General features: G+C 43.7%; 1 protein-coding gene across 1 annotated transcript in view; it reads right to left on the minus strand.

Annotated features, from left to right (window-relative positions):
* Positions 1-8,572, minus strand: part of SELENOK (selenoprotein K) — a 48,158-nt gene extending 39,586 nt beyond the window's left edge. The window contains exon 1 of the mRNA XM_069206445.1: positions 8,471-8,572. Within this exon, the coding sequence (XP_069062546.1) occupies positions 8,471-8,489 (19 nt within the window). The 5' untranslated portion in view covers positions 8,490-8,572. The remainder of the gene's footprint in view (positions 1-8,470) is intronic.
* Between the last annotated feature and the right edge of the window lie 3,179 nt (positions 8,573-11,751).

Raw genomic sequence — 11,751 nt, forward strand, 5'->3', positions numbered from 1 at the left:
TAGAAGTGGCATTTCTGTAACAGTAATAAAATATCCACTTATACCAGTAAGCAGGATTTCTCACTACCATTACAACCATACCAAACATGCCTACGCTACCCCTCATAAAGCAGACAATATCCCCTGGACATAAGGCAGGGCATTTCCAATGCAATCCTATGAGAAGGCAGCTCTTACAGCACTGAGAAACGAAATAGGCCATTTGTCACTACCAGGACAGGCCACACTACTAGGCACGTCCTGCCTTCAACATAGCACCCTGCCCATAGGGCTAGCTAGGGCCCACCTTAGGGGTGACTTGCATGTAGTAAAAGGGGAGTTCTGGGCCTGGCAAGTAAATTTAGATGCCAGGTCCCGGTCGTAGAAAACTGTGCATGCAGTCCCTGTGCTAGCAGGCCTGAGACAGATTTGAAAGGCTACTTCAGTGGGTGGCGCAAGCAGCGCTGCAGGCCCAATAGTAGCATTTAATTTACAGGCCCTGGGTATAGAGATGCCACTTTACAAGGGACTTATAGGTAAATTAAATATGCCAATTAGGTATAAGCAAATCATACCAAGTTTACAAGGGAGAACACATGCACTTTAGCACTGATTAGCAGTGGTAAAGTGCTCAGATTCATAACGTCAAGCAAAAAGGGTCAGCAAAATAAGGTGGAAAAGGCAAAACATTTGGGGAATGACCCTGTAAATGTGCCAGGTCCAACAATAACTGATGCTGTTGTTTGAAAGAACAGCAATGCTTCTTTCCTTCGGAGAGTCTTAGTAGTTTATCCTTAAAATCTCCCCAAAGAGACATATCCCACTGAAAGGAATATGGAGGGCTGTAGAATTCTGGCATCAGTATGTCCATCCTCCAGGAGAAGATTAGAGACATCCCCAGCCAATTAAGGAGCACAGACAACATCAAAGGATACATCTGATAAAAATTCAATTTGGCAAGTGAGGTGAACATTCGGTAGCGTTCTCCATTGCTTTAAACAAGTTCTCAAAGTCTGAAATCAGAGACTGTGTCATATAGGCCCATGAATTCCAGACCTTGGTCCTAGATGGGAAATAGCGTATACCTTATTCAAAGCTGAATCCAATTCCTGTTTGTTGGAACTTTCAAGATACCACCCTCTGAAACTGAAGTTTGGAACTTTTTTCATTTCATCAATAGAAAGCGTGGAATTGCAGAAATTAAAGGATTCAGGTCTTTAACTCTAAGTTTGTTTTTTTATTACATAATTACTTGCCAGTAAGGAAGATATGCTGCTCTTTAAACTACATATCAACAGTGGAAATGCTTTTGTAATTGTACAAAAGTCCTATGACAAATGCTATTTGCAGCTAAAGCAAGTTTAACATCCTAGATTAATGAGTTTCATGAAGAATCAGTAAAGTGTGATTACCATGACTAAAATGAGTCTATTTGAGTTATGATTGATTTCAGGCATGGATCTTCCAGTCAAGAATATGGAACCATAAAAAAAAAAAATTCAGGTTACTATTAATAATGTATCTGCTCGAGCCTACCCAGATTTTAAAAACAAATATCCGGGACATTTCACAAAAATAGAAGAAGGGCTACAATTTCACATTATCTGTGGGGTACTGAATGACCACACTCTTTAACATAGAAATACGGACATTGAGCTGGGAAGGACATAAAGTGCATTTTTAAGCCCAGCATTTTACCTAATCAGTAATTAAAATACTCTCCGATACGAGCTGCTAACTTGTCCTGCTTTGGAACACATAAAATGTGCACCCCACTGTTTTCTGTCACCCTCTCCTGAAAACCGGGAAGTTAAACAAATTTGCTAAAATCTGCTGTGACTCCTGACAAAAGCCCAGTACTGGGTGAAATGGTGGCAGCACAGTCCTCTGACTCTTTGAATGTGTGTAAAAGGCTGTTTTATTGAAACAGGTGCATATCACAAACCAACCTAGGCATAAACGCATTACCAAATGAAAGCCTCACTATACATTTAAGTTACCTACACTTCCTATCCCGCCCCACCCGGCATATGCAACCTAGAAAATATCTACATCATTACCTAATTTATTCTATGACTGTAAAACGTTTAACTTCCCCTCCTGTTGAACTGTGCATCTATAAATATCTACTCAACTTACTACTCCTATTTCTTGAAACTCTCCCTTCCAGCCTGGTTTGCCTATGTCAACAACAAGAACCTTAATTAAAGCAAACTTGTGGGTCAACCACCACCAGAAAAAGGCACTTTCCTGACTTGTTCTGCCCCCCAACACTGCCCTTGCTCACACCTACATCCTCAATGTCAGTGAAAAAACTTGCTTATTTCCAATAAGTATAATTCCATTCCATACCTGGAAAGGTGCACAAATGATCCCTGAAAAACTCCACTGCATCATAGAGTAGCACCTCATGTACCACTCAGCCTATACCCGCCCCCTCTCTCCTCACTTTATCTATGGCTAATGGCATGGAGGCATCCCTCCAGCACCATCTTAAAATAAGCTCATTCCACACCACAAACCATCCTTACCACAGAGGTTTGATTCCCTGGAGGTCCTGTTTCATGTCCCTCAATAACGATAAGCCTTATACAACCACCATGTTGTTTTCTCCTAAATGAATTGGCAAAATGTCTGGGCAAACATTCCCCTTAAGCAAACTATTCAGCTTGGTCAAAAGCTCCTTCCACCTCATTTCCCCTCTCCCATGTCATGTTACTTAAATGGTGTGTGTGCTCAATCACTCTTCCCTGCTTTGCCCATCACACACAGGAATGGCCAATGAACCAAACTGACATAACAGCAGCCAAATGGAATGGAACCGAACCTGAAAAAAAGAAGTAGGTGAGCGCAACAAACAAACTAGTTGTCCAATAATTACCCTTCCCCAGACCTGACATACCATCAGTAGCAATAAGAAGACTATCTACCCAAGCCCATTATTTGCTCCTTTGACCAAGCCTGCCTGCCTGCCCGCCTTCATTGCTACGTCGATGCAGAAGAGATGCATGGCAGTCCATATCTACCACTCACAACTTTGCAAGCGCCTTTCTCAAAACTGCCAAAAGCTGAAAGGATGTGACATTATCCACTTACTCATAAGTGAAAACTCCCCCATGTGATCTCCGCTGCTGCTTCTTACGTTTTCTACCCCATACTACTGAGAAAAAACCTTCTACTTGAAAAGCAGTGGCCCCCTTTGACCTCTGATCTGTTTTTGACCTCCGCAGGCACATTTCCACCCATTCTGGCCTAAAACCTACATCTGCTACCCCATCCCAACAACATTTCAGACACCTGATATGCCCCAATAACATCTGCGTCATCAACGTCGAATACAACGTGGTTTCCCACGCCAATGCACAGACTGTTGGTAACATACTTAATACTCTACAGAAAACCTCCCATTTAAGGGACTTCCGTTTCCATCCTGCCCTTCTCCCTAGGCCATCCATTGTTTTGCCTAGTTCACCTGCTGATGGTGTATAACTCCAGAACATCTTTCTTATAAATGCAATGCCCGCCAGTTTCCCTGCGATTGTGACCATAGACAGTCCTTTTTCTGTCAGCCACAAAATGAATTGCACCACATCTTCCAATCTCCCATTCCCCTTCTAAGCGACCAGCTCCTGTACCTAAAAAATGCCTTATATCCCTGATCATATGACATGTGATTGGATACAGCCAGGGACCCTACCACCATTTAGAACATTCTCTGTCTCCTACATCTCATAGTTCCAGTGGCATCTAAGTCTTTTACTTGTCGCCTCCGTGGCCAGTCCATGTAAACTCTCCAACTGTGAATGAGACAAAGCATTTGCAGTGTCATTGTCCACTCCTGGTACGTACGCACCCTCACACAGAATGTCATGTTGCTAGCATCCCAACACAAATACCCGCAGCAACTTGATTATCTGAGTATCCTTCGCTGATTGACTGTTGACCTACCCAAAACAGCACCTTCTTGTGTGTTAACAAACCTCCCCATACAGTCACCACTGCAACAAGGGGAAACAACTCCAAAAAGGCTATGCTTCGACCCTTTTGTTTCCAACTTTCGGGCCATTCTTCTGCGCACCAAAGTCCTTGCCAGTACACGCCGAACCTATGCCCCACTGAGGCATCTGAGTAAATCTGCACATCCCATTCAAAACCCTGCGTGGTCACCATAGGAATGACATTAAAGGAATCCAAAAAGAAGCACCATATTTTCAAATTCTCTTTCACCCCTGCAGACAAACGCACATGATGGTGTGATAGAGATAACCCCGAAATCCCAATCTCCTGCAGAATGTCCTACCTGCCCACACTACTCTAAAAGCAAAATTGAGATGACCCAAGAGCGCTTGCACTTCCCTAACCGTGACTTTCGTTTTCACCAACATTGTGTCCCGTAGTAGTTGCATCCCAAATATTTTGTCCTACAGAAGGCGAGCCTCCATCTCTTCAGAATCTAACTCAGTCCCTAGAAATGAAATAGTTGTCATTGGCCCCACTGTTTTTTCAGGCACCAAATACTCCAACGTCCTCCATGAGCTTCTGAAAACTGAACAGCAATTGCTGGCAGTCTGCAGAGCCAGAGTCCGTTACAAAGAAAAAAAACATCCAAGTAGAGGTTCACCAACTCAAGCCCAGTGCACCACATAAATAACCATTGCAGAAATGAGCTAAACCACTCAAATAAAGCACAGGAAATGGAACATCCCATCGGGAGAGCTTTATTCACATACCATTGCCCTCCAAATTGAATACCCATCAAAACTGAAAATCCTCTGGGTTTACTGGGAGTAAGTGAAGGCAGATTTTATGTTGCATTTCAAGTTTGTGTGCTCATCTACCACGAGGTGAGTCTCTGCCTATGTGTTCTGTTGCGGATGTCAACGTTGCTGAGGAAATGTAGCTCAGGATATGGGTATTGTGGCTTCTTCAGCAGGTCAAGTTCACACCAACGTGCAGGGTCGGCCCTAAATGGCCCAGAGAACAGGGTATCTAAGAAACTGGACATGTAGTTTTTAGTTTTACGTGTCCTGGCAGTAAAAAACTCATATAATATATTTTCACTACTGCAAAGCCCACCTCTCCCATGGGAAAACATTAGGTTAACTTATTGCATTTAATAATGATAACTTTCATTTGGGAGCGGGTAGGAATGTATAGTTTAATGTGTAAAGAATCGTAATTTAGTACCCTATTTAATGGTAAAGTCCTATTTTAAGTCTGAAAAGGGCACTTTTAGTAAGTTGTCGACTTATGTGCAAGCTACCAGAGGGTGACGCACAGGTTAATTTAGGGTTTGCTGGTGACTTCACTCTGACAGTGAGACTGTGGATGCTGATTGAGTAGGGAGGGCTTCATACCCCTCAAACAGTAACCCAATTTCCTACAGCATGCCACTCCTGGCATTGCACTCTGATACTGTCCACTTTCTCTGGGTGTTCCACACACAGCAACACCCTGAGAATATCTTCCTTGACCATCTCTCCTACAGGCACACTCCTTCCTTCTTTCAGAAGGTAGGCAGACTTCTAGGTTCTAGTCTGCAGCGCTGCACCTTCAGCAGAAAGTTGAGACTTCAGGTGACGGCACCTCATCTCTAGGAAACAGGCTGTTAGGCAGATACCAGACCTAATTAAACAGCAGCTCTTCGGGTACTATGCTTAGTACCCTCTTCCTTGGTCAAGAAGAATTTGTAAATGGAATAAAGTAGGGTGCTTTGGTCCAACTTTAATACGCTCTTTCTAGACAAGGAATATGGAAGCACTGTCTCCAACTTCAGAAATGTTTTGAGATAGTTCTCTTTCAAGGGTCCTTCTCGAGCTTCTGTCCAGACTTAACCTTTGTGTACAATGATGTTTCTCACAGTAACTAACAGTGAGGCTAACTCCAAGCAGGAGCATCCAAAACATGGTCACAATGTAGTACAAGATCTCTGCACCTGGCTGTCATCAGCTTTCAAAGCAGAGTGCAGGGACAGATAAAAAGGAAAGGCCTGACTTACAAACATACTCACCTTGGGCAACCAAAACTGCAGTCTCATCCTTCTCCCCTACATCCACCAAACTGCAGTGCTCAGGAATAACGTATTGGCAGCCCCTTGCTCAAAAACAAAAAAATAGTCTTCGTGGAATTTTTAAATGTAGGCCTGTTTTCATCCTCACCACTTCAGTGTTTGAATCTTTACCTTCTAGTTGCAGGAACAGACTATGCACTTCCACTGTCCGGGGAAGCCGTTCTCATCCACATACGCGCACACACACACACACACTTTCAAGAAACACATAGAATGTAAGGGCAAGGTCCTTGGTTCATGTAACAGCAGAACCTTACACTAGAGTGGTCCGCTGGCCACACTTATTAACATAGATTAAAAATATCTTGTCACATTATTAATCACAAAACACGATATGCTGTCACCACTGCTCAATGTGCTACACCAAAGATAGAGGCAGTAGTCTTCTGCCCACTGTGATGGAACGCTTGGTATGCACAAACAGATGACAGGGCAGGTGCTGGGCATTGAATTTACAGGGACAGGCCCAGGCTTCTGCCCACATGCTAGATTAGCCTGTAACCGGGGCCAAAATAAAAAAACTCAGGATACCTGATTTGCATGCAATCACGCACTCAGAGCAGGGAAACACAACCCTAAAGAATGCAGGAAACAGTCCCATCCCAACACCTGCAATTCAATAGGTTACATTTTACCACTTTTCATCCACTTAAAATGCCAGGCAATCCTATAATACACAGGTCTGTTTCAAGATGTGACCCAATCTGCTATGACTTGAAATCTCACAGACGCTGCTCTATAACATCAAATTATATTAACAGGAAGGGGCAACAGAAATTAGGCAAGAGTGATGGGATAATTGTCTCAGAGAAAAATAAAATGACTGGAAAGACTGAAAGAGGAAGGAAAAAGTGAAAGGCACAAAATATGACCGATACGTTGGTAGTTGGTAGAGGATAATCCTGGACAGAAAGAAAATGAAAGGGGGGTAGAAATGAGTCTAAATCAAGAGTAAATGAGAGAGGGAGAGACAGTATTGCAACAGAGAATAGAAGAGACCGCGATTAAGACAGAAATGACAAACTCACAGTGACTGATGGAGAACAAAGGGATGGCAATGAAACCTCACTGGCTGCATGTACATCTCCATCACCTAGTATGTCTCTTTATATACAGAACAATAATCACTATAAACGATGGATCTGATCGCATACTAAATCCCACACAGCACAAACCTGCTCATTCTGTAGTATCCAGTTAAGCACAGCTACTGTCAACTATCCCTTGTCTAAAACCACATTCTCTATGGTGCTACCTCGGTTAAAGATTGCGCCCAAGAAAACATTTAAGTTGTGCTCAGGCACAGGAAGTAACCCGCTGGACATTTTATTTATTTTTTCTCAATAGTGCGAACATGGCCCAAGGGCATTAAAGCGCTTCCCATAAGAACGGACTATCATACGCATTTACCCTTTTTTTAGGCAAGGAGATTAAGCGATTTGTTCTGCATCACAAGATGACGAGCCGATGTCGGGACTCGAATCTGGGACCCCATATTCAAAAGTCGGCTTCTCTAGCTACTGGGCCACATCATATTGAATATAAAATTTGGTAATGACCAGTTAAAGATATATATACTGCAAATAATTACGGATCACTTTCAAATTTTTACCTTCCCCGGTTGGGAGTTGCGCCGCTCATAACACATGCACCTAATGACTAGAACTCCTTATGAGAGACAGAACCTCACCCCAGAACAGAACCATAATTTATCTGGACTCGAAGGGTAACGTTAGTCGTCCGGTTAGTGAATACATGAATATCTTGCATTAAAAAAAGAGAAGGGTGTCAATTGCATTTGTTTAATAATGCTAACGTTTTCTTGGAAGCGTATCGTACGTAGTAGAATCCAGGTCGAGAAAAGCAGGTCCTCAACTTCTCACACCTGGATTTATCCTAAAATAAACCGGATATACCAACTGACAGTAACCCTGCGTAAATTGCATGAGGGTGTAGAGTCTACACTGTAGACTACTGTGAAAGGGGGTGTAGACTACTGTGAACGGGGGTATACAATACCGTCAAACGTGTCCGTGCTTAAAACACAATTAGTGTCCGTGATTAAGACACAATTAGTGATAAAACAGAACACCCGCTTCCAAGATATCAAAGGGTGCTCACGGTATGAATCAGTGAGACAGTGTCCTGCCCCATTAACATGTGGCGGGAGAAGGTGCAGGTGAAAAACTAGACAAAAAAACATACACAGCAAGCGTGTTTGCGGGAGAGGTACCTGGGCTAGATGTCCAAAACTCCTTTGGGAAATGGTCCTTGCTTTATACACCTCTTCGTGGTTGTGTCTGCACGACACTCTCCGTGGGTTTGATAGAGACCTTTGGAAGTTGGCGAATCACTGTTTGCTTAAAAAAACACAAGCCCCCTTCCCCGAGCAAAAACAGAAGGTTGTTAATGAGTTCTTACCGTTAGAAATGTACACCATATTGACATCAGCGATGACTCTCCCTTACAAGACCCACTTCCGCCTTCAAAAACCTTCGCCTATAGTATGCAATGCTCTGACGTCTTAGGGGAGAAGTTAGAGGTGGGCGCCCGTCATTGGACAAGAGACTGATGGGGCGGAGTGTGGACGTCACTTCCGTAAACAGACTGCTTTTGTGTCGTATAAAGTTTGTTGCAAGCTGTGGGAGAAGAGGGAGAGCTGTGTTCGTTATTATAGAAAAGACGGATTATGTTTTAGAAAGAAAAAGTCTTTGAGGAGGAAGGATAGACAGAACAGACTGGGCAACCCTGAAAATATTTCAACACTGAACCTGTAGAAGATGTAGGAGTCTGGGGGTTAGTGTGCAGCATGAGGTGTGCCGCGAGGAGACAGCATATTATTTGTTTAATTCAACAATCCCGATTTAGGCTAGATACCCCATTTAAAAAAAAGTGATATCGTTTGCTTTCTCCGTTTTACAATGTATCCTGCCCAATGAAACTTAAAAGGGGAATTATTACCCCCGTGTAATTTGTTTTTCGTTACATTCTTCTTTTCCCAAATGCAGGCAGGTTTTTGGGAAGGCGAAAAGATCCTCCAGATAACTGTTAAGGGATCCAAATAAAAGACTATACAGCTCTTAACCCCTTCGCTGCCAGACCTTTTCCCCCTCCTGTGCCAGGCCTTTTTTGGCTATTTGGGGCAGTTCGCGCTTAGGCCCTCATAACTTTTTGTCCACATAAGCTAGCCAACCCAAATTTGCGTATTTTTTTCCCCAACATCCCAGGGATTCTAGAGGTACCCAGACTTTGTGGGTTCCCCTGAAGGAGGCCAAGAAATTAGCCAAAATACAGTGAAAATTTCGTTTTTTTCCAAAAAATGGGAAAAAGTGGCTGCAGAAGAAGGCTTGTGGTTTTTTCCCTGAAAATAGCATCAACCAAGGGTTTGCAGTGCTAAAATCACCAGCTTCCCAGCTTTCAGGAACAGGCAGACTTGAATCAGAAAACCCAATTTTTCAACACAAATTTGGCATTTTACTGGGACATACCCCATTTTTACGATTTTTTGTGCTTTCAGCCTCCTTACAGTCAGTGACAGAAATGGGCGGGAAACCAATGCTGGATCCCAGAAACCTAAACATTTCTGAAAAGTAGACAAAATTCTGAATTCAGCAAGGGGTCATTTGTGTAGATCCTACAAGGGTTTCCTACAGAAAATAACAACTGAAAAAGAAAAATATTGAAATCGAGGTGAAAAAAACAGCAATTCTTCTCTACGTTTTACTCTGTAACTTTTCCCTGCAATGTCAGATTTTTTAAAGCAATATACCGTTACGTCTGCTGGACTCTTCTGGTTGCGGAGCTATATAGGGCTTGTAGGTTCATCAAGAACCCTAGGTACCCAGAGCCAATAAATGAGCTGCACCCTGCAGTGCGTTTTCATTCTATACCGGGTATACAGCAATTCATTTGCTGAAATATAAAGAGTGAAAAATAGCTATCAAGAAAACCTTTGTATTTCCAAAATGGGCACAAGATAAGGTGTTGAGGAGCACTGGTTATTTGCACATCTCTGAATTCCGGGGTGACCATACTAGCATGTGAATTACAGGGCATTTCTCAAATAGATGTCTTTTTTACACACTCTCTTATATTTAGAAGGAAAAAATGTAGGGAAAGACAAGGGGCAATAACACTTGTTTTGCTATTCTATGTTCCCCCAAGTCTCCCGATAAAAATGATACCTCACTTGTGTGGGTAGGCCTAGTGCCCGCAACAGGAAATGCCCCAAAACACAACGTGGACACATCACATTTTTTTAAAGAAAACAGAGGTGTTTTTTGCAAAGTGCCTACCTGTAGATTTTGGCCTCAAGCTCAGCCGGCACCTAGGGAAACCTACCAAACCTGTGCATTTTTGAAAACTAGAGACCTAGGGGAATCCAAGATGGGGTGACTTGTGGGGCTCTGACCAGGTTCTGTTACCCAGAATCCTTTGCAAACCTCAAAATTTGGCTAAAAAAACACGTTTTCCACTCATTTCGGTGACAGAAAGTTGTGGAATCTGAGAGGAGCCACAAATTTCCTTCCACCCAGCGTTCCCCCAAGTCTCCCGATAAAAATGGTACCTCACTTGTGTGGGTAGGCCTAGCGCCCACAAAAGGAAATGGCCCAAAACACAACGTGGACACATCACATTTTTTGACAGAAAACAGAGGTGTTTTTTGCAAAGTGCCTACCTGTAGATTTTGGCCTCTAGCTCAGCCGGCACCTAGGGAAACCTACCAAACCTGTGCATTTTTGAAAACTAGAGACCTAGGGGAATCCAAGATGGGGTGACTTGTGGGGCTCTGACCAGGTTCTGTTACCCAGAATCCTTTGCAAACCTCAAAATTTGGCCAAAAAACACTTTTTTCTCTCATTTCGGTGACAGAAAGTTGTGGAATCTGAGAGGAGACACAAATTTCCTTCCACCCAGCGTTCCCCCAATTCTCCCGATAAAAATGGTACCTCACTTGTGTGGGTAGGCCTAGCGCCCACGAAAGGAAATGGCCCAAAACACAACGTGGACACATCACATGAAAAAAAATCCCCGGTTCGTAGTGGTTTCTGCCCCCTTGGGGGCAGATTGACTTAAAATCGGCCGATCGCCCCCAAGGGGGGCAGAAATGGTCTAAATACAATTTGCTCCCCATGGGAGCGACCCTTGCCTAATGGGTCGCTCCCCATCTCTGAAAAACAAACAAACAAACAAAAAAAAAACACAAACTTTTTTTTTGCCCTGGCGCCTAGAGGTTTCTGCCCCCCCCTGGGGGCAGATCGGCCTAATAACAATAGGCCAATCTGCCCCCAGGGGGGGGCAGAAATGGCCTAAAATAAATTTACCCCCCCTGGGAGCGACCCTTGCCTACGGGGTCGCTCCCCCTGCGTGATATTGGCGCCCCAAAAAAATCCCTGGTGCCTAGTGGTTTCTGCCCCCTTGGGGGCAGATTGACCTAAAATCGGCCGATCTGCCCCCAAGGGGGACAGAAATGGTCTAAATACAATTTGCCCCCTGGGGGAGCGACCCTTGCCTAATGGGTCGCTTCCCATCTCTAAAAAAACAAACAAACAAAAAAAAAAACACAACATTTTTTTTGCCCTGGCGCCTAGAGATTTCTGCCCCCCGCTGGTGGCAGATCGGCCTAATAATAGAAATGGCCTAAAATAAATTCCCCCCCCCCCCGGAGCAACCCTTGCCTTTGGGGTCGCTCCCCCTGTGTG

This window comes from Pleurodeles waltl, chromosome 9, assembly GCF_031143425.1.
Source record: "Pleurodeles waltl isolate 20211129_DDA chromosome 9, aPleWal1.hap1.20221129, whole genome shotgun sequence".
Classification (NCBI taxonomy): domain Eukaryota; kingdom Metazoa; phylum Chordata; class Amphibia; order Caudata; family Salamandridae; genus Pleurodeles; species Pleurodeles waltl.